The sequence below is a fragment of the Mauremys reevesii genome, linkage group 3 (assembly GCF_016161935.1).
Source record: "Mauremys reevesii isolate NIE-2019 linkage group 3, ASM1616193v1, whole genome shotgun sequence".
Classification (NCBI taxonomy): Eukaryota; Metazoa; Chordata; order Testudines; family Geoemydidae; genus Mauremys; species Mauremys reevesii.
In genome coordinates, this window is record NC_052625.1 from 112,009,573 (window position 1) to 112,032,974 (window position 23,402).

The 23,402-nt window shown below is 44.7% G+C and overlaps 1 protein-coding gene across 4 annotated transcripts in view; it reads right to left on the reverse strand.

Moving 5' to 3' along the window:
* AKAP7 (A-kinase anchoring protein 7) overlaps positions 1-15,438 on the reverse strand; it is a 164,827-nt gene extending 149,389 nt beyond the window's left edge. Inside the window, exons 1-3 of one of the 4 annotated variants that reach the window (XM_039530143.1) lie at positions 14,880-15,437; positions 1,454-1,606; positions 908-1,047 (exon numbers count right to left, since the gene is read on the reverse strand). In XM_039530143.1, the coding sequence (XP_039386077.1) occupies positions 908-1,047; positions 1,454-1,606; positions 14,880-15,147 (561 nt within the window). In that variant the 5' untranslated portion in view covers positions 15,148-15,437. Of the gene's footprint in view, positions 1-907; positions 1,048-1,453; positions 1,607-14,879 lie in introns of all 4 variants that reach the window. The other 3 variants (XM_039530141.1, XM_039530140.1, XM_039530142.1) reach the window with 3 other exon arrangements.
* Between the last annotated feature and the right edge of the window lie 7,964 nt (positions 15,439-23,402).

Here is a 23,402-nt window from a genome sequence, read left to right on the forward strand (position 1 = left end):
CAGATGGAAACGTTAAAACTGATTACACACGAATGATGTCAAATCCACAAATCTAACAAACTGGATAACAAGAGAAAAAATGTTCTCTACTATATTTCAGTTAGAGTAATCCATTGTTATTTGTAATAATGGTTAGTAAAAACAGTTTCAGTGTGATTCTTAATATGACACTGTTCCTTAAAGAATAATATAAAATAATTTGTCATACTTTAGGCCAGTGGTTCTCAAACTTATTTGATCGGGCCCCCCTTCTTTGTGTCAGTAGTTATTTATGCCCTGCCCTCCCACCCGGAAGTCCATATGCCACCACCCAGCTCTGAAGGCAGAGCAGAGCGCTCTGGCTCAGTGCCCAGCTCTGAAGGCAGTGCCATGCCAGCAGCAACAAAGTTAAGTGTGGCACTGTGAAAAGTGGTATTTGTCAATAACACTTTTCACAGAAGACTTAGCGCCCCACTGCTACCCTTACTTCTGCACTGCTGCTGCACCGTAGGACTAACAGCCAGAGCTCTGCTGCCTCCAGGTGAGCGATTGCAGGGGTGGGGAGGAGCGAGGAGAGGAGAGCCTGAACCTGGGCTGCCTCCCAATGAGTGAATGGCAGGAGGCAGGGTAGGAGAGGGGAGGGATTGGTGGGGAAGAGAGTTCAAGCCCAGGTGGCAGGGCTTCGGCTGTCTCTTTTATCTCTGCCTCTCGGGTGTGCACAGCCCTTCTGCATAAGCCCTAACCGCTGGTGCTGACAGCCAGAGCTCTTAAAAAGAATACAGCTCACACCTCCCTTGACACATTCCTACGCCTCCCATGGAAGGCCTGCCCAATAGTTTGAGAACTGCCCCTTTAGGCTAAATATTGCTTGCCTTATTTACTCCTGTCGAAGTAATTTTGCCCATAAAAAAATAGAGAAGAATACCACCTTTGGGTTTGTAATTGGAAGAGAGATGAAATAGTTTGGCTGATACTGCTTTTTCTTCTTTGTTTGATCGTCATCTTCAGTCTTACTTCTAGTAGTTCTTTTTCTCCTCTTTTTAAAACATATTTCAAATGTACTAGTAGCTAGGGGAAGAGAGGGAGAAGGCAAAACATTTATTTTGTACATACAGATTAATAAAAAAAATATACACAAGAAATACTACACCAACATGAGTTGGCCTTGAGCCAGCAATATAAAGGTAAAAGGCACTATATCCCATTCTTACAAAGTTTTCAAAAATAATATATAGGATTAGAGAAGTTGTAAGTAGAAGAGTCTTATTTTAGACAATGGGATGATAAGTTTCTAACATGCTTAAGTGTTTGCAGAATTGAGTCTAATAACAGTGACTATATGGCCCTGACTCTGCAAGCTAGTTCATATGGTTTTGTTTGGGCGGCGAGGTATGCCTGCATGGGCCAACTAGCAGATAATAGCCTAAATGTTTGATCTACATATGTTTAAACCAGTTTTTTTTAATATACTTACTGCCAAATTCATATCCAGTATCTGTACTGGCAAGTGGTATTTCTGCCATCAAATAATCCATAGAGTCAGGAGGAGTTTGTGACCCTTTTCTTATTTTTGTTCTTTTCTTTTTCTTTCGAATGATTTTTTTTTCCTGCACATTTTCCAGCCCATCTGGAATATATTTAAAATAACACATTTAGTCTTAGATTTCTAATTTGAGACAATATATATAGTATATATTACTCTATCAGTAAGACAAATTGCTCTCTCCCATTTGTTGCCATTTTTTTCCTGCTTCAAAATATCAGTAAATGTGCTTAATCAAAGTTGGACCTCAATCCTGACCTTACCCTACATTGGAGTAAAGGAGTGTATCAGTCCATTTAGCCATATATGCTGGTTCCATATCATCTTGTCCAGTCCTAAGGAAAGGCAGGCAGATGCAGAAGGGGTCACTATAGGCTTATGTAGACTGGGAAAATGAGTGATGTTCAAAAATATGTTATTTAACTTCTATGTCAAAATTAACATGTTTTTAAACATTACTTAGTACCTAGTGTAGACAAAATTAATGATGTTTAGAAACATGTGAGCTGGTCATGGTTAACAGGTTAAGTATCTCTCCATTAATCCTGGTCCCTCTTTGCAAGGCTGCAGTAACATCCGTGGAGCCATCATTAGGTGGAATTCTGAGGTGACAATGTCCTCCTCTGATGGAGTGTCTAACTCATACAAGGCCTGAAGAGGTACATTAGGCCAATTAAACTATAGGCTGCACCTGGAGGAAAGCCAGGGCCTGCTAAGACCTAATTGCTGAACAAGTCCAGCTGGGGGAGGAGCTGGGCCATCCCAATAGAAAGGGGCTGTCAGGAAATAGTCTGTAGTTACTCCTTGGGAGAGGGGAGGCGTGTTTGGGGGTTACAGTGCCAAGTTGCTCCATGGGAGGAGTGTGTTTGGGCTGGTAAACCTAGAGATGGGGGAAGCCAGAATGTAGAGTTGAGAAGTAGGAAGGAGTCCAGAGCAAGAGTACCATAGTGAGGAAGGAAGCAGGTCATTGTTGCTACAGATGCTGTGCTGGAACCTGGAGTAGAGGGTGGGCTTGTGTTTCCCTGCCAGCCACAGGAGGAGTGGCACAGTCAGGGCAGAGAAGGGAAGACTGCCATGTTTGTATGGAGGGACTCTGATACCTTGGAAGGCTGAGTCACGAAGACTCTAGCTATAAAAAAAAGTGTGGGTTTAGTGCTCATATACCTCTACTATATGCTGCCCTGCTCATCTATAGGGCAGCAACAAGGAAGGTTGCCCTACCGGCATAGCTCAGCTCTGGGGTGATTTCTAGAGATAAGAGGGCTAAGTCAGTCTCCAGGGCCCATGCTGAGTCTGCCAATTAGTGCAAAGCGTGGTAGTGATGACTTTATGATGCAGGAGCTGGAACTGACACTCACTAAACCCAACTCATATAGAGACCACTACACATCCATTATTAGACAATAACAATCTTTAATATCTGCTGAGTGGTTGGAGTCATACTTGTGACCTACCGGGACAAAAAGCCTCTGAAGATCATTAACAATGTCATGAGGCATCTAATCCCCTGGTAAGGGTTAATGTTACATCTTCAGCAAGAGTTGTTTGTCTTCTAGAAAGGTAAGATTTTTTTAAAAATCAAATTCTTACCTTTTTGGAACTTACATAGGCATGGTGTTGCCAGCTCTTTTGATTTTATCAAGAATCTTATTATTGTTTTTCTTAAAGCTCCAGCTTCTGGAGTCAAGTGATTACATGAGGATCTCAGCTTTCATTTTTAAACAATCAAGTTTATAGACTTCATTGTTATAGAGGTTGCTGAGAAATACCTGCACCAAATTTCCAGGGTTATCCTAAAGGCTTAAACCAGAAGGCAAACAAAAAGAATTCTCAAAATATATTACTTTTTTTAAAATGTCCTGATTTTTAGCCAATCTCAAGATTTGAGGGGTTAGACTCATTATTTTCTAATACAAATGGTTAGCAATATCGCAGGCAGGATCTTCCACTCTCTGCACCCACACCCAACATCTCCCAGACATTGCTCCGTTTTTTTTAAAAAATGCCATAATATGTGCCCCTACCCTGTTCTTAAAGGGAAAACACCTATTAACCAAAGTACAAAGACTAAAAATACAATAAAACAAATATCCAACTACACCTCAATGTGACTTGCAATATGAAATATTCATTTATTCTAGGATTTGCACACTAACTTGCTTATATTTTTTACTACCTGGGTCATAAACCAGAACTGAACCCATAGCCCTCAGACAGACACCATAGACGTCTACCACTTTCACTATAGGAATAACTACATGAGATGTGCTGTTATCATCTGTGGGGAGCATCCCAGAGAGAGAGAAAACACGTTTTTAATAACTGGGTTACATAACTGTGAACTAGCAATTGTCTGCTGGGCATGAGGATTCTATTCCTGGCTCTATGAGTAGAGTACGGTCTATTGGTTGAAGACAGCATAATGACACCCCTGTTTGAGTAACCTGCAGTGACTAAACCTGGGATCACTGATTCTAAAAACCTGAGCCTCTATCATTTGGGCTAAAGATCAATGTACATAAGCAGGGAGGCAGTAACAGACTCATAAACTTCTCTGGTCTGGTTGCTAAAAAGGGATAAAGATCCACACTGCATTAGCATGGGCAAACAAACACATAATTACATCTGAAAGGCAGCATAGCGAGATGTGTGAAACTTGGGACTGTTGTATTAGCATTGCCTACAGTGCCTTATTAAACCTCTTTTATCTGTAAAATGGGTAAATGATTGCCTCACCTAAGGTAGAGGTCAGAGGCCTGGGTTAATAAAAATTGGGAAGTGCACAGAAGTATTAAGAATAATCAGTAGAAGTGCTAGAATTAGAATCCATGGTGTCTTGTATTGCACCTTCCTCTATTAAATATTCTGTGGGGAAAGGGTCTCTTTCTAAAATGTCTTACATTTTACTATTTGTGCAGAAACATGTGACAAACTTTGAAAATGTGTAAGTATCACATGAAATACATGAGCTATGGCAAGGCTCTTTGAAGTTAACAGGTCATTGAAATATAATTAATAAGCAACAGGACAATTTAAAATTTCCTCAGAATTGTCAATCACTACGGCATTTGCATCTACTAAGAGTTTTGAAAGCTGTAGATAGGGAGCCAGAATAAATCACAATTCACTTGTCTCCACTCGATATACTTTGTTTTTCATTTAAGAGAGCTAAGTTCAGTTTCTAAACTTCTTTGTGAAATACAACTGGCAGGATATCAAGCCAACACAATAATGAAAGGGTCATCCTAACCAATGATTCACACAAAATAATTTTTCTAAACTTACTAATTATGCAACATTAATTTATCCACAAGTCTTATTTTCCTATGTTTGCCTCAGACTCTTTCATTTTATTCTGACATTATGCATATCCAATTATATCTTCTAAAAAATGTAAAGCTGAAACCTCCTTTTGCATCTCTCAACAACTGTGCACAAAAGCAAGCATCCAGCAGTATTCTTCCGGGAAAACTCCACATTACAATGGTGTTAGTGTACTGGAAAATAAACTTATGTCAGAAATGCAGTTTATCACAGGACACCTCATTACCACAGACAAGCACATTTTCAAAGCTCCACTGGTAACTAATGTAGATATTCCAAATCTAACCCCAGGGGAAAACTTGGCAGTAAACATCCACATTATGTTCTTGTGGCATGCAAAGCAACCACTGATTTGACAAATGTAGTATAACAAACTGATCTGGGTTATTAGAACCCTGTAGACTGTTTCTTGGATACATCATCCCTAGTGCTAGGGAAGATAAGACACCTGATTAAGTACTAATTGGCTTCAACATAAAGCGGGGGAGGGGAAAATCACAAGGTAAATTGTGATCTGCGTACTGAGGCTCCCCAGGAGCTGTTCCAGTTACTGAACTGATTATTAAGAGCATGGCTACACTTGCAAATATACAGCACTTTGAGTTAAACCAGCCTTCGTAGAACACAGTAGGGAAAGCACTGCAGTCTGTCCACACTGACAGCTGCGAGCACACTAATGTGTCCACATTTGCAGCACTTGCAGCAGCATTGGGAGCAGTGCATTGTGGGCAGCTATCCCACAGAGCACCTCTTCCCATTCTGGCGCTGTGGCTTGTGGTAAGGTGGCGGGGGGGGGCATTCTGGGTCCTTTCCCAACACCCCGTGATGCATCACTTCGCATCCCAGCAATCCCTCTGCTTCCGTCCACAATTGGCGCCATCTTTCAACGTTTTTTGTACTGTGTGCTCTGTCTTCCCTTTTAGTCTGTGGGAATGGAGCCTGAACTGCTGAGGAATATGCTGATGAGTCTCACCAGCACATCGCATTTGGCAGTCGAGTTATTCCTTAAGATCCAAAGTGATAGCGAGGACTCTGACGATATCAACTCGAGTAACACATAAGACATGAGATTGCTTATGGCTTTCATGAACATGCTCACCACTGTGGAACGGCGCTTTTGGGTTTGGGAAACAAGCACTGACTGGTGGGATCACATCGTCATGCAAGTCTGGGATGACAAGCAGTGGCTGCAGAACTTTCGCATGAGAAAAGCCACTTTCATGGGACTGTGTGAGGAGCTCGCCCCCACCCTGCGGCGCAAGGACACGAGATTGAGAGCTGCCCTGCCGGTGGAGAAGCGGGTGACTATTGCAATCTGGAAGCTGGCAACTCCAGACAGCTACTGATCAGTCGCTAACCAGTTTGGAGTGGGGAAGTCAACCGTTGGAATCGTGTTGATGCAAGTTTGCAGGGCCATTAATCACATTCTACTTCATAAGAACCATGACTCTGGGTAACGTGCATGACATTGTGGCTGGCTTTGCACAAATGGGTTTCCCTAACTTTGGAGTGGGGATAGATGGGATGCATATTCCAATTCTGCAACCAGCCCACCTAGCCTCTGGGTACGTTAATCGGAAGGGGTATTTCTCTATGGTTCTCCAGGTGCTTACGGATTACTGTGGGCATTTCATTGACATTAACGCAGGCTGGCCCAGGATGGTGCATGACGCACGCATCTTTCAGAACACTGGCCTGTTCAGGAAGCTGCAAACCGGGACTTTTTTCCCAGATCAGAAGATCACCGTAGGGGAAGTCGAAAGGTCCATTGTGATCCTTGGAGACCCTGCTTACCCTTTAATGCCGTGGCTTATGAAACCGTACACAGGGAGCCTTGACAGCAGCAAGGAGCGGTTCAACAACAGACTGAGCCAGTGCAGAATGACTGTGGAGTGTGCTTTTGGCTGTTTAAAGGGCAGCTGGTGCTCTCTGTATGGGAAGCTGGACTTGGCCGATAACAGCATCCCTACGGTTATATCCGTGTGCTGTACCCTCCATAACATTTGTGAAGGGAAAGGTGAAAGATTCACTCAGGCATGGAACTCGGAGGTTCAACACCTGGAGGCTGAATTTGAACAGCCAGAGAGCAGGGCTATTAGAGGGGCCCAGCGCGGGGCTGCAAGGATTAGGGATGCCTTGAGGGAACAATTTGAGGCTGAAAGCCACCAGTAACGCCTGGTGCCCTGCACAGGAGTGAAGTGCAGTGGTTCCAATGTGAGTAGTAATCTGTTTGCTACGTGTGATATGCTGACTTGCAGTGCCTGTTGCTTTCCTGGGCTAAGGTATCTTTTATTTTATGCAATAATAATGTTTTCAAAGCAAAAAAAATCCATTTATTGAAAAGAAAATGCATTTATTGAAAAGAAACACATCCGTTTGGGAAACAGAAAGGGCAAGGGGGTGGGGTGGGGAATGGTACAATCACAGATTTGTGTATGTCCTGTTATCATACTCAGCCTTCCTGTTTGGAGTGCTGTGCAATGAGTGCTGCACTTCAGGATGGCTATACTGCATGGTGATGGGGGTTGAGTGCAGTGGGTAAGGGATGTAGTTTTCAGGGCTGGATGGTGAAGCTACAGGTGTTGGAGACAGCTAGTGACGATAAGAACCTGGATGTTGGGGAAAGTGGGTTGGAGGTGACATGGGGGCACAAAGGAAAGAGTTTTGGGACAAGGGCTGCAGCGGGGGGACAGGGGTGGTAGTGCTCCGCCTGCATGGCTATGAACACCAGGATCGAGTATGCTTGGCGCTCCATAATGCTTATCAGCCGCTCCGTGCTTTGGTGCCAGCAATCCACATTCTGCTGGCGGAACCTCCTTTAACTCTCCCGCCACTCCTGCACTTTTTGATTTTCATTAAGGGAGTGCTGCATGACTTCATGCAGCATGTCCTCTTTGCTTCTACGTGGCCTCTTCCTGATTCTTTGCAACTTCTCAGCCAGTGATAACACGGACAGCTGAGATCTCAGAGTTGCAACTGTAAAGGTAAAATGCAACACTTAACAGAGGCAGCATTGTTCACACCAGACAGAGCAATGATTCCCCTGTATTTAAGGAGGGCAAGCACAGTCTACACAATAGCATAATTTGCCCGTCCCAAAGCGAGCACACATAACCCCTGGGAGCCCCAAAATGGTAAGCACAGGGTCAAGGGGGACGGATTCTTTCATGGCTGCACTGTCCTCTGGGTTTCTGTGCCTTGGGGAGAGCCAACAGCTGCAGGAGGCCCCTATACTGAACACTGTCCCCACATTTTCCACAGGAGTTCATCCTGGAAGATATCTCGCTGCTGAGGGTGACCTGGGAAGCAAGGGAGGGTCTTCTACTACAATGTGGCTTCCACCCTGGCCCATATGCAGCTTGCCTGTGTGCAGCAATGGTCCCCCTGCCCCTCACGGCACAATGGCACGGACATGTTAGCCTGACTGGAACAAGGACCACAGTGGCTCTCCCATGAAACCCGCACAAGTGCATTGCCCAAATTCTGGATGAGACCTTGAAGAGATCACTGAGGCAGATTACCGCGATGTGAGAGAGCACGTCAACGCCTATTCCACATCTAGGCATGCATGCAGCTCTAACCCTCCTCTCCCCGAGAGCCCGCACCGAGTAACTTCCTTCCCAAAATAAAAGCCGCTTACTGGGAACCTCCTCTGGTGTTTGTCCTTCCCCAACCACCGGCCACCACGACTGGCTACCTTCCTCCTGGCTTGAGAACAGTTCCTGGCTGCCTGCATCTATGGATACCGGGGTGTCTTCCTCCTCTTCAGCACCCTCGCTCCCGCTTTGCTCCTCCTCCTGCCTTGTTAGACTGGGCTCTGAAGTGTCCATGGTGGTACTCGGAGTGGAGGTGGGGTAGCCCCAAGTATCGCATACAGCTCTTTGTAAAAACAGCAGGTTGCGGGGCCAGCACGGGAGCAGCTGTTTGCCTGGTGGGTTTTGCGGTAGGCATTCTGCAGCTCCTTCACTTTAACCTTGCACTGCAGAGCATCCCGGTCATGGCCCCTTTACTCATGTCCCTTGATATCTGCCCGAAAATACTGTAATTCCTATGGCTGGAGTGCGGCTGGGACTGGACAGCTTCCTCCCCCCAAACACTGATGAGGTCCAGCACCTCACCATTGCTCTATACTGGGGATCGCCTGACGTGCGGAGGCATGGTCACCTGGAAAGATTCGCTGAGAGCACTCCATGCCTGGCTGAGCAAACAGGAAGGGGATTTTCAAAATTCCCAGAGAATTTACGGTTGGTCACCTGAGGGCAGGGCAGTAGAGTTCAAACTGATGACCAGAGTGGCTAGAACTGGCATTGTGGGACACTTCTGGAGGCCGATCAGCGCGCATTAACAGACCAGGGAGTCCACACTGGCGACGTGGCACTCCAGCAGGGGCACATCAAACGTTATTCCACTCACCGAGGTGGAGTACCAGGAGCACTCTAGCTGCGGAGTCAGAGCACTCTACATGCCTTGCCAGTGTGGACACATCATGAGTTAGAGCGCACTAGGCTGCTTTAATGCGCTCTAACTCGCAAGTATAGCCATGCCCTAAATGACTAAAAGGACCTGAAGAAGAGTCCTGGGTAAGCATAAAAGCTTGTCCTTCTCACCAACAGACAGTTGTCCAATAAAAGATTACCTCACCCACCTCCTCTCTCTCAAAAGAAATAAGGTATTTAGGTGGGCTGCCTGCTCGCTTAATGGACACTAAGAAGCAGAGATACAAAAGTTTTTCTGTGAGCACTGCTTGGACAGTATTACATTTATTATTATTTAACATAGACTGTGGTAGGGTTCAGAGGCCAATCAAGCTGGGGCCCACTTGCTCTGTGTACAAACCTATTCAAAAGGATAATACCTGCCTCAAGGAAATTACAATCTAAATCAGGGGTCAGCAACCTTTCAGAAGCGGTGTGCCAAGTCTTCATTTATTCACTCTGATTTAAGGTTTCGCATGCCAGTAATACATGTTAACGTTTTTAGAAGGTCTCTTACTATATGTTTATAATATATAACTAAACTATTGTTGTATGTAAATAAGGTTTTTAAAATGTTTAAGAAGCTTCATTTAAAATGCAAAGCCCCCGGACTGGAGGCCAGGACCCAGGCAGTGTGAGTGCCACTGAAAATCAGTTTGCGTGCCGCCTTTGGCATGCATGCCATAGGTTGCCTATCCCGATCTAAATGAACCAATGAAGGAAACAAACAAGAGGTCGAAGTGTGGGAGAGGGAGATGGGCTAACAAAAATAACAGGATATGGGCAATTCTTAGACAATTGAGACCAATAATTGTATTTAATTTGAAATAGTGTAAGCTAAAGGAATTCCTTTAAGGATCATCTGTGCGGCTGGTGTATTGTTATTGGCTCTAGGAACTGGGTGGGTGTATGCATGTCACTTTTTTTTCTCCCTATCCTTCACAAACTAAGAACATGTTTGGACTAGACTCCATTGTCATACTAGATCAGGCCTGCACAACTCGTAAAGCGGCGAGGGCCATATTACTCCAAAGAAAACAGCTGAGGGCCAACCCCCCCCCCCAGCGCCACCAAGCCCCCCCAAAACACAACACCCCCCCAGCACCGCCCAGCCTCCCTGGAACTCCCCCCACAGTGCCGCCCAGCCCCTCTGAAATACTCCCTCCCCCAGAACCGCCCACCCCACAGAAACAAACCCTCCTTCCCCAGCGCTGCCCCACCGAAACAGCGGTATTGAACCTTGGTAATATGCTATAGCAGGCCCCTAAGGTAGTATAATTAAGGTAAAAGAAAAATGTCTTTTTGCTAGAAGTAGAATAAGATCTTCCCCCAACTTTGTAATCAATTTCCCTGTTGAATGAATGAGGTGTGCCTGAGGAAGGCGTGGAAGGCAGCACCTCCAGACAGCTGCACCCTTTGGAGAGGGGATGGGAGCCAGACCAGATCAGTAGAACAGGTCAGCCACTGACTCACCACTCGCCTCCTCGGCCCCCCCCCTCTCACCTGCACCACCCCCCACTGCCCGCCTCCTCCGCCCCCCCCCCCCCTGGCTTGCCTTCACACCCCCTGCCACTGCCCGCCCGCCTCCTCATCCCCCCACCCCCCTGGCTTGCCTCCTCACCCCCCGCCACTGCCCACCCGCCTCTTCAGCCCCTCTCCCTCACCTGCCGCTTGCCTACTCACCCCCTGCAGGCTGCACAGTGAGCCCACGCGGGCCGCATGTTGTGCAGGCCTGTACTACATGTTTTAGTCTTACTTTATAGTAAAGCATGTTGCATAAGGTTCCTGCATCAGATTTCTCATTTACAGATGTATAATCAAAAATTGTAACTAACTAGAAAAAGTAATGTGTGTTCTTGCTGGCTTTTTATAATCCTTTTTATTGCCTTGTTTTCCTCAGCTTTTCATTTGTAAACCCTATATGTGAGATGCTAGATGATCAGAGAATCTTACTCATGTATAAATAGCAATGACAACTACATGTTATGGATGAAAGCCACTGTCAAGGTATACAGGCTTTATGTTTAGTCTGACTCTAAGAATGCTTCCACTCACTCAAATCCTTTAAAAGTCAATCCTTTAAAATGTGAATCCTACATAGAAGTCCACATTTCCAGTTAGGCATCCAGAAGATAACTTGATTTGGGTTTCTTAGATCCCAAGCCTGCAATCGATGCCTATGACAAGCCCCACTAATTTGTGGGGCTCCATGTAAATACAGGGATCGGTCCGCATTGAGTCAGTTGGAGGACTGGGGCCAATATGCAGTATGTTGGCATTTTTACAGTATGTTACTTCCTCCCTTTTCTCAGTCTGCTAAGAAAGCAGTGTATTGAAAAACAAATGCCACTCTGAAAAATTCTGCCTGCTTACAATAACAGATGGGCAGAGCAGAGGAACAACTAGTCTTGACAATGTCCCTCTTTCAGTCACTGAGTGATGGATGTGCAATTGGCCTAAATTGGCAAGCACCAAGAGTGTGCCTAAATCCTATAGGATGAGTTCCAAGTAAACAACTCCCTCCTTTTTCAGTCACTGAAATGAGTTGGTCATTACTCAAAGAAAATATATATTTAAGCACTAAATCTAATGGAAGAGAAAAAGCTGTCTACTTTGTTTTAAAAAGTCTTAAATTTAACAATAGTTTAAACTGACATCTTGCTAGTCTGATATTTATGTACTAGAGAATGCAGTATGAATAAATGCCTTGACTATCAAAGGCAGTTAGAAGTTCAGGTGTTTTTTTAAATTCACTTTAGTTACCTTAGCCAGAACTTTATAATTTTAATATGAAACTGCAATAAGCCTTCATTTTTATTCACTCAAATGGATGCTGTATTTCTTGACTCTCTCTCAGTTACCAGAATGAAACTTCTATTGGAGAAGTATCAGTAAAATGGTAGTCCATTGACAGACCATTCATCATTAAGGAGATGGTGAAACTGATGGCTATTACTACTTTGAGAACTTTTATGTGGGTGTGTGTATATATATATAACTATTTGTGTGTGATAGCATTCCTCATAGGCGCAGGAACTAGGGGTGCGGAGTGGTGTTGCAGCTGGGTGCTGGTCCCATGCCCGGGGGTCCCAGTTGCTGGCCCCACGCCTCTGCTTCTGGCCCCGCACACAGCCTGGCACCACATCTCCACTTCTGGCCCCCCACATAGCCACCAGTCCCATGCCTGAGGGTCCTGGCTGCTGGCCCCGCGCCTCCACTTCTGGCCCCCCACACAGTCGCTGGCCCCGTACCTCCACTTATGGCCCTGCATGCAGCTGCCAGCCCCGTGTCTGAGGGTCTGGGCAGCCGGCCCCGCGCTCAACCCGAGCTGTGGCCACAGCCTTGGCCCCCTTACCTCTGTCCGAGTCCCCCCCAAGACACGGCCCTGCTCCCGGCCCCAGCTCTGGGAAAGGGGGCGCAGACAGGGTAAGAGAGCTGGCTTTCAGCACCCCCACTATTAAAAATGTTCCAGTGCCACTGGCATTCCTTTAAGTAGGCTGCAATTCTCTCATTCTCATTTCATCTCTCAACTGAAGTCTGATTATGATAGGCCAAAGTTAGGGACGCAAATGGAACTACCTTCTTAAGCACAAATCAGCTTTTTCATAACCTATTCATAACCAGCATGTCTCATCCAAATTTTCTACTATAAAAAGGAGAGCATCTTTCAGTAGGGGAAAGAAGCATATCTGAATTTAAAATGGGCAAGAGTTAAGAGTTCTGATTCCTCCAATCATCTAAAATGCACTTTGTGGTTAACAAAGGAATATAAGGAGAGGGGGATAGCTCTTATCTATTTAACTATATCTGACTGCATTCCTCTTCCCCTCCCTTTCAAGGCAAGACCTGCCCCAAAATACCCCATAGTCCAGTGGGTTGGGCACAGTCCTGGGAGGAGGGGAGAGAACAAAGCTCAAGTGGCTGCTCAATTTCAGGCAGAAGCGGGAATTGAATTGTGGTCTTTTGGGGGGAAGGGTTGCACCACTTCCTCCTGCGGTGTTTCATGCTGGGCCTGATCTGGTTGGTGTTCTCAAAAGCTGCCTACCAGATTGGGCAGCAAGGCAAGATAGGCAAGGGAACACCTAGTTTGAGGATTCTGCCAGGGCTTAGGCATGAGCTAGGTGCCCAGGTGTCAGGACTGAGGCACTTATGTGCATGCTCACTGGCAGATTTGTAGCTGCCTTTTGAGACTTTACCAGTGGAAATTTGAGACTTTGGGTGCCCAGTGTTTGGTGGCAGCTGAGCAAGGATTTTGAGGATCTCAATGCTTTTGTAGATTTAGCCCATAGTGTTTAACTTGTCCCTTTCAAGGGAAAAGGAGGATGGCCGTGTATGTTAAAACTATACGTAAGAGTTTAACCATTTACAGTTAGATACGATTGTCTCTAACTATGGTTACTGTCCACACACTATTAACATTACTGTTAAACTGCAAAAGCTAGGAGTATTTTGCCTTGGCCATAAGATAGGCATAGGGTCTGCATTGTTGTCCTGCAACTAGCTGGTAACACTACTTTTGCAGTGTAGTCAGGACCCTAGCTATGACTGTATAACTAACTGGTACAGATGATCTTCCTTCCTCTCAGTTGCCTGCGGGTAAGAATATACCAAAGTTCATTGTCCCATGTTGATGCTGCCACTCTGTGCAAAGTCCTCTGCACACCCTTTTCTTTGCTAAGATACTATAGGACGGGATACCTGCTCAAATTTTCCTAGACTGGTCTGACACCCTGGCTGCCTGAGTTGGTAGGTGTTGATGCACCTAAATTATCACACACAACTCGATATTAAAAGCTGCTACGGGGACATAACCCTGTCTTTTGTATTCAGTTAAATGAGTCATACACTGACTACAAAAACAGGAATGTACTTATACTGTCTACGCAACCATAGTCTCTTCCTACCTTCAAAGAGAGGAAGGAGAGAGTGCAACATGCGGATCAACATCCATCCTATCTCTGGCTTTACAGGGAGGATGGTGTTGTGTTTATGGCTCTGAAATGGGACTCAGGGGAGGCGGGCTCACTCATTGCTCTGCAATCGCCTGCTGGAATGACCTCACATCACTTAAATCTCTTGTCAGTTCCCCGTCTGCAAACAGAGGGCTAAAAGTTTCTTTGGCTCTTGCCTATTTCCAGTGTGAGCTCCTCGGAGTGGAGACTATTACTACAGTGCCGAGCACGGGGAGGCGGTGTCTGTATGTGCTATCAACAGCACAGCTCGGGCAAAGGGACTTTACCCCTTCACTCCTCCCTTCCCTCGGCGCAGAGGGACAAGGGGGCTTCAGGCTGCGCACACGGTACAGGCCTGTTAGGCGGGGACAGCACAGCAGCGCGGGGGGCGGGACACACACGCCGCGTAGCACCAGCGGGCACAGGCGATGCTAGAGGCGCGGCTGCTGGCGGGCAGCGGCGGGGCCTAGCCCCGCACTCGGCAGAGTTGGCTGCAAAGCAGGGGCCGGAGCTGGGACGAGACCGCGCCGGGGGGCAGGGCCTGGCTGCGCGCGGGACCCACCCCCGGGGGGCTCTGAGGCCCGGGCCGCCCGGCCGCCTTCTCACCGTATTCCAGGAACTCGCCGGCTCTGGGGGGAGGGTCCCCGGCGGCTGCCCACGACCCCTGCGCCTCCTCCGGGGAGGGTGGGGGCGCTGCGCCGCCCCCGCACTGCGCCATGGAGTGACCCGAGCCCAGCGTCCAGGCGGCCGCCGCTGCCCGCCGCTCCCCCCAGCCAGGCGGCGGTGCCCTGTGTCCCGGGGCGGGGAGCTCGGCTGCCGCCGCCGCCAATAGCCGGGCGAGATGGAATCGGAAAGTCGATAGCAGCCTCCGCATGACCGGGCGGGGGCCAAACTTAGTCACCGGGGCGGGGGGGGCAGAGCGAAGGGCGACTCCAGGCCGAGAGCGCGTAGGGGAGAGGGGGGAATGCAGCTCCCGGGGACTACAACTCCCAGCGTGCAGTGCACCGAGAGCGCCGTGCCCGCGCGTTGCTCGCTGGGATCGGTGCTCGCTGGTTCGGAGAAGTACGTGCCTGGCTCTGGCTCGCGCGCTGGGGCGGGGCTGATCCCGCGCAGGGAAGTGGGCGGGGTCCTGTCTCTGCTGGGGGCCGCTTAGCCCCAGGTCTTAAGGTGCGGGGGCCGCCAGCTCGTGGCACGTGGGCAGCGCCGGCGCAACGTGACCTAGGCTGCCAGTGGCCGCGAGACCCCCGCGTTCCATGTGGCGGGGTCTGGAGTCCTGGCCCGAAGGGGATGAGCCCTGGCAGGGATCCCACTGCAGTGGCTGGCTCCTGTCCCGCAGGGCTGGTGCGAATTCCTGCTCCTGGTGCATAGGGTGGCAGGTCCCCTCACAGACGTTTGGCCTGGCCACCCTTCTATCCGCAAATAAAGGGTTAGGTTGCAACCTTCCAGCAAGAGTGTTTGTTTTTGTTTAGTTTTTCTGTTTGTTTGCTGTGAACTTGACAAACTCCTGGCCTTGCACATTATGAAAATTTCTGTTTGTACAATGGCGATTTGAAGATTAAGCTAAACAAAATTTTTCTAGAGCATAAATGTGCTACTTAGAGTGCAGCAATTAGACAAGTGGACATGTAATGTGTTTCATAGTAGTTGTAGAAGCACACCATACATATTAAAGTTAACTAATATTGGATCTTACAGCTGCCCTCTGGGAATTGTGTCTGGGTTTCAAACTAACCCCTGCAGGGAAGGGCCTGGACTCCAGCTCCAACAGGAACGTCTACGCTGCTATTTTTAGCCTTGTAGTGCACCCAAGTCAGTTGACACAGGCTCTGAAACTTGCTGTTGCAGGGTGTGTGTGGGTTGTTTTGTTTTGTTTTGTTTTTGCAGTGCAGATATGCCCTTTATGGATACTAGCCGTAGCCAGGGGCTTGGATAAAGCAAGACAGCCTTTGGATTTTCATTACCATTTTAAGTTTAGACTGCAAGAAGCCCTTTGTTAAGATTTTGGTAGCACAGACTTCATTAAAATAGTAATTTTGTGGATACAGACTAACACGGCTTCCCTTCTGATATTAAAATAAGCCCAGCTTAACCTTGGAAAGGGGCAATTCTGATGGAGAAAAGCCAACCCAGTCAACTCCCACAGAGTGAAAGTATGGGTTAAATTGTCAAGAAAAAGTAAGAACAAAGATGTGTTTGGTTTTTTTTCTGATGGAATGAAGAACAAAGCAAAACTGACATTCTGGATAGTAATAAGTTGCTTACTAGGGAAAGAAATGAAAAAAAAATGGTCACAAACCTTCAGAAACTGGAAAACAGAAGGGAGAGAAAATAAAGCCTGTTACAAAAATAATTTAAAGTTAATATGACAACTAGGAAAGCCAGTAATGCTATGGAAGAGTTCCTTAATGAACCAATGCAAAAAACCCAAGGAACCGCTTCTGATGGAAGTATACTTATTGGAGAGAATATTTAATTAGCAGCTGATTAGCATGAATTTATCATATATTCAAAGATATTTAATAGATTCCAAGACCAGGAGGGACCCTGCAGGGTCAGTACTGGATCCCTTACTAGTCAACATTTTCATTAATGATTTGAATAATGGAATGGAGAGCATGCTCATAAAATTCATGGGTGACACCAAGCTGGGAGCGGTTGCAATCACTTCAGAGAACAGGATTTAGAATTCAAAATGACCTTGTCAAATTGGTCTGAATTCAACAAAATGAAATTCAGTAAAGACAAGTGCAAAGTACTTCACTTAGGAAGGAAAAAATCAAATACAGCACTACAAAATGGGGAGTATGTCACTGTCTAGGTGGTAGTATTGCTGAAAAGAATATGGAAGTTACAATGGATCACAAATTGAGTCAGCATTAATGTGATGCAGTTGCAAAAAAGGCTAATATTCTGGGGCATATTAACAGAGGTGTTGTATGTAAGACCCAGGAGGTAATTGTCCCACTCTACTCAGTGCTGTTGAGGCCTCAGTTGGAGTACTCTGTCTAATTCTGTGCACCATGCTTTAGGAAAGATGTGGACAAATGGAAGAGAGTCAAGAGGAGAGTAATCAAAATGATAAAAAGTTTAGAAAACCTGACTTGTAAGGAAAGGTTAAAAAAACTAAGCATGTTTACTCTTGAGAAAGAGGACTGAGGAGGGCTGTTATAAAGAGGGCCTTGATCCATTTTCTCCATGTCCATTGAAGGTAGGATTTAATGGGCTTAATCTGCAGCAAGGGAGTTTTAGGTTAAATATTAGGGAAAAACGTTAACTATAAGGGTAGTTAAACTCCGGAATAGGTTTCCAAAGAAGGCTGTGGAGTCCCAGTCACTGGAGGATTTTAAAAACAGGTTGGACAAACACCTGTCAAGGATGGTCTAAGTTTACTTGGTCCTGCATTAGGTCCCTTCCAGCCCTACATTTCTATGATCATATGACTCTGTGGTTGTGATCATCTAGTCTGACCTCCTGTGTAACAGACTATAGGATTTCCCCAAAAAATTCCTAGAGCTTATCTTTTAGAAAAACATCCACTCTTGATTTAAAAAGTGCGAGAGATGGAGAATCCCCCAGAGTCCTTGGTAAGTTGTTTCAGTGGTTAAATTACCCTCACTGTTAAAACTGTATGCCTTATTTCTAAATCAGTCTAGCTTCAGCCTCTAGCCATTGGATCATGTGATACCTTTCTTTGGTGGGCTGAGAACCTATTATTAAATATTTGTTCCCCATTTAGATACTTATAGACTAATAATTTTAAAATCATTGTGTAAAGTATTTTCTGTGGAGGGATTCAGTACTTTCATGATCTGTTGATCACAGAGAGAGCCAACTTACATTACAGTAAGAGTACAGAACAGGAAGAAACTAATGGAAAATTCACTGACCTATCTAGAGTCATACCGAGGAAAAATCCAGTGTAGAAAATAAGGCAATGACTAAGTTAGATGTCTGCCATATGCTAAAGAATGGTTTTGGTGAGAAAAATGCCAACTATAGATAACGTGGCAGGTGGGAGGGGGAACACGCATACAAATGGTTTAAAGAAAGATGACTAAACTTCAAAAGCAGCAAATGGGCAGTTTTGTAAGCCTACCTATTCTCAAGAAATGGCTGTTGCAAGTGCCATAACAAATTTTATTGTCAGTTGATAAATACTTAACTGATAATATTTCCCATGTAACATGTTTCCTTACCAGAATACATATAACAAAAATAACGTGTCAGAGTTAAAGTTGTGCTTTGATTGAAAAATGTATTTCTTTGTACTAGAGAAGAATAATGTAGTTTGTTTATTATGTGGACAATGTAAGAATTGTAGATTTCTTAATAAGTACTTTCTTGCTTTTATGTTCTTTGGTTTTGTATGTGATGGATAGTTATATAAATTGCTCTTAGCTAACAAACCTATCTAGTTTTTTTAAATGAAGGGCGTTGTTTTGTTTGGGTAATTGTACTTCTACCCAGGCCTTTTTCAGATATGTAATCTCTTTAGAGACATTTTAATTTATTTGACATCCTTTACACACATGGTGTGCTATGTACGCTAAAGGCACCAGATGTTTAACTTATGCTTCCAAAATACAGAACTTGGACATCACTACAGGATCTCGCAGTGTTCTGCAAACTATGAGTACAAAGCAGGAAACTACTTTAAATGATTTAGAGAACTACATTTTTGTCTCTCTTGCTCTTGCCAAAGAAAACTTTTGTCTTTAAGCAAAAAGATTCACTTTCCAGAGAACACTGACACATCCAGTCATCAAAGCCAGGGTGTCATTGAACAGTTAAGTGTGGTAGAAAACTCTGATACATTTTTGGACGACACATCCTATACCGAAGGAAAAGTGTGTGCCTAACTTTTTTTTAAAATGGTGGTTTTGGATTAAAGGGTGGGGAATTTGGATTTGATGGCTCCAGATTGTTGTGCAGTTTTATCTACTTTGATTTTCTGACTCAAATAGAGTTTTAAGAAAAATACAAGACTAGAAAGTGTTTTATGTAGGAGAGAGAATCCATATGTGGACTTAGCTGTTAGAAAACAATTTTAATTTAAACTTAGTGACTATTAACAGCACGATGTGGCAGTCGTACAGCTATTTCCTTTCCAGCTGAGGGGGACAGATCCTGCATTCTTTGTGCAAGAAACAGGAGTCTTAGGCAAGTAAGGAATGCAGCACAGAGCCCAAAATTCAGTTATTCCAGATGGAGGGGGGTGAAGGAAAGTACATAGTTACTAACTAGTCAAACATTTGTTAGTCTAAACTAATTGACATAAATCTATCTTCTTTAGAACCTCAGCTGCTCAACTTCAGTTTTCCCTGTCTGTTGTGCTTCTTGCTTTCCCCTCCTTTCTTATGTTAGCCTTTCCCTCCCCACCCCCCAGAAAATCTGGTTATTGAACTAACATGATATTATTATTTATTAGGGCTATCAGGCGATTAAACAATCATGATTAACTGTGTGATTAAAAAAATTGCAATTAATCGCACTGTTAAACAATAATAGAATATCAATTATTTAAATATTTTGGATGTTTTCTACATTTTCAAATACATTGATTTCAATTACAACACAGAATACAAAGTGTGCAGTGCTCACTTTATATTTATTTTTATTACAAATATTTTCACTGTTAAAAAAACAAAAGAAATAGTATTTTTCAATTCACCTAATACAAGTACTGTAGTGCAATCACTTTATCATGAAAGTTGAACTTACAAATGTAGAATTATGTATAAAAAATAACTGCATTCAAAAACAATACAATGTAAAACTTTAGAGCCTACAAGTCCACTCAGTCCTTCTTCAGCCAGTCGCTCAGACAAACAAGTTTGGCTACATTTGCAGGAGATAATTCTGCCCACTTCTTGTTTCCAATGTCACCTGAAAGTGAGAACAGGCTTTCTCATGGCACTGTTGTAGCTGGCGTCACAAGATATTTATGTGCCAGATGTGCTAATGATTCATATGTCCCTTCATGCTTCAACCACCATTCCAGAGGACATGCGTCCATGCTGATGATGGGTTCTGCTCAGCAGTGTACGTAAGCCGGTACAGTCTGGTACGCTGTACCAGCAAGCTATTTATAGCCAGTACAGCGTACCAGAAAGACACCATACCAGCCCCTCCACAGAGCTGCCTCTCCGGAGAACAGGGCCAGGGGGCGGGTGGAGGTGGGAGCCGTACGGCAGCAGGGGGAGCTGCCGGTGTTCTTCTCCTTTCTCTGCTGCCTCTCCCAGCAGAGAAAGGAACAGAAGCCCTGCCCCCTGCCCTTCCAGGGAGCTGCGTCTGCTCGGTGCCTGGAAGGACGGGGGTGAGACTGGGGTTCTACTCCTTTCCTTGCTAGGAGAGGCAGCTCCTCCGGATGCTGTACCACTCCCAGCCCTTCCCACCCCCCCAGGTAATGTGGGAAGGGGAGGGAAGTGGAAGAGTGTGGGGGCCCTGGGCTGGGGGTGGGGCAGGGTCACGTGGGGAGGTCATGTGGCCCCCTTAGCTGTTGTGCCTCCCCTCCCGTACCAGGAAGAAAATAATTTTCCTTGCACACTGGTTCTGCTCGATAATGATGCAAAGTAGTGCAGACCAACACATGTTCATTTTCATTATCTGAGTCAGATGCCACCTGTAGAAGGTTTATTTTCTTTTTTGGTGATTCGGGTTCTGTAGTTTCCGCATCAGAGTGTTGATCTTTTAAGACTTCTGAAACCATGCTCCACACCTCATCCATCTCAGATTTTGGACGGCACTTCAGATTCTTAAACCTTGGGTCGAGTGCTGTAGCTATTTTTAGAATTCTCACATTGGTATATTCTTTGTGTTTTGTCAAATCTGCTGTGAAAATGTTCTTAAAATGAACATGTGCTGGGTCATCATCCGAGGCAGCTATAACATGAAATATATGGCAGAATGCGGATAAAACAGAACAGGAGACATACAATTCTCCCCTGAGGAGTTCAGTGACAAATTTAATTAACGCATTATTTTTTTAACAAGCATCATCATCATGGAAGCATATCCTCTGGAATGGTGACCAAAGCATGAAGAGGCATACAAATGTTTAGCATGTCTGGTACATAAATACCTTGCAATACCAGCTACAAAAGTGCCATGCGAACTCCTGTTCAAACTTTCACGTGACATTGCAAATAAGAAGCAGGCAGCAGTATCTCCCATAAATGTCAACAAACTTGTTTGACTTAGTGATTGGCTAAACAAGTAGGACTGAGTAGGCTTGTGATCTCTAAAGTTTTACATTGTTCTGTTTTTGAGTGCAGTTATCTAACAAAAAAAAATCTACATTTGTAAGTTACACTTTCATGATAAAGAGATTGCACTACAGTACTTGTATGAGGTGAATTGAAAAATATTATTTCTTTTGTTTATCATTTTTACAGTGCAAATATTTGTAATAAAAATAATAATATAAAGTGAGCATTGTACATTTTGTATTCTGTGTTGTAATAGAAATCAATAGCTTTGAAAATGTAGAAAACATCCAAACATATTTAATACATTTCAATTGGTATTCTATTGTTTAACATTGCAATTAATCGCAATTAATTTTTTTAGTTAATCATGTGAGTTAACTGCGATTAATCAACAGCCCTATTATTTATTAGTTGCATTACCATTGATATGTGCCTGCCATCACTCTTCTCACACTGTGGTGTTGTACGCATTTTTTCGCATCCTTCATCTGTTGTAAGATAAGTAGGAACTGTGTTCTTCTATGTGTCTTTGTACATCACCTAGCACAATGGGGTCCAATAGAAATGATCACAAAACCTAAGTGCCCACTTTCTGGGGTATAATTAGCACTATACAGTTTCTCCTCAGGTTGAGATCATCATTATTCACTCCACTGGCATTCCTATAGTCTTCCTTTTTTATGCATGGCAGCTGTTCCTTGTTGTTTAATGAGTCTTATCAGCATCTGTTCTTTGGACATTTAATCCCAGTCAGTCTGATTCAGATCTAGCAGGAAACTGTTTGTACTTTGGTGCCATCTGGAAGACCCTGGCTACCCTTCAGATCTGGCAGGAGAAACTGGATTTTGAGCTTTGGCCCAGTCTGGGAAACCCTGGCTAAGCTGTAAGCTGGTTGGCACCTGGACGTAGTAAACCCTACCATATACTCCATGACTGAAAACACTGTTATCAAAATATATTTCTTAAATGTTATATTCCCCCCGCTACCCAGCTGGGAAAAACTTGATGTTAACTGGTGCCCTGGTTTTGCAAAGCAGTGGCTCAGAAAACTACGCTTACTGTAGTTTTGGGGGCAGTGCCAAGCTGACACCTGCTGAGGAAAAAAAATTAAATGTTGTTGTCTTGTATTTCATTTTAATTTTGAAATTGATTTACCTCTGGTGTTGCTGAAACTAACATAAAAACAATGTGTATTTTTAATACGGTTCAATGGAAATGTATATATCTAGGAACAAAGAATGTAGGCCATACCTACAGGATGAGGGATTTATCCTGCGAAGCAATGACTCTGAAAAAGATTTGGGGGTCATGGTGGAGAATCGGCTGTGGCCAAAAGGGCTAATGCAATCATAGAATGCATAAGCAAAGGACTCTCGAGTAGGAATAAAGAAGATATTTTACCTCCGTATTTGGCATTGGTGGGACTGCTGCTGGACTACTGTGTCCAGTTCTGGTGTCAACAATTCAAAAAGGATGTTGATAAACTGGAGAGAGTTCAGAGAAAAGTCACGAGAATGATTAAAGAATTGGAAAACATGCCTTATAGTGATAGACTAAAGGAACTCAATCTATTTAGTTTAAAAATGATAAGGTTAAATGGTGACTTGATTAGTCTATAAGTATCCACATGGGGAACTGTGATGGGGGCATGCCCCCCATCTCTGTCAAGAGAAGGCCAACAAGGTCCTCTGGGCTCAACTGCTACCCAATACACCCTCCTGCAGAGCCTGCTCCAGCTGGAGGAAGCAAGCTTAAAAGAGAGAAACTTGGCACAGGAAGGGTCAGCAACCTGGAAGAAAGTTGATATGCCTCAGAAGTAGCTGACTCTAGCTACAGAGTGACTGAGCGGGAAACAGCTGACAAGCCTTTGCTGCCCACAAGGACAAACTAAACCTTTAAAAGGAAACTCCTAGACTGAACT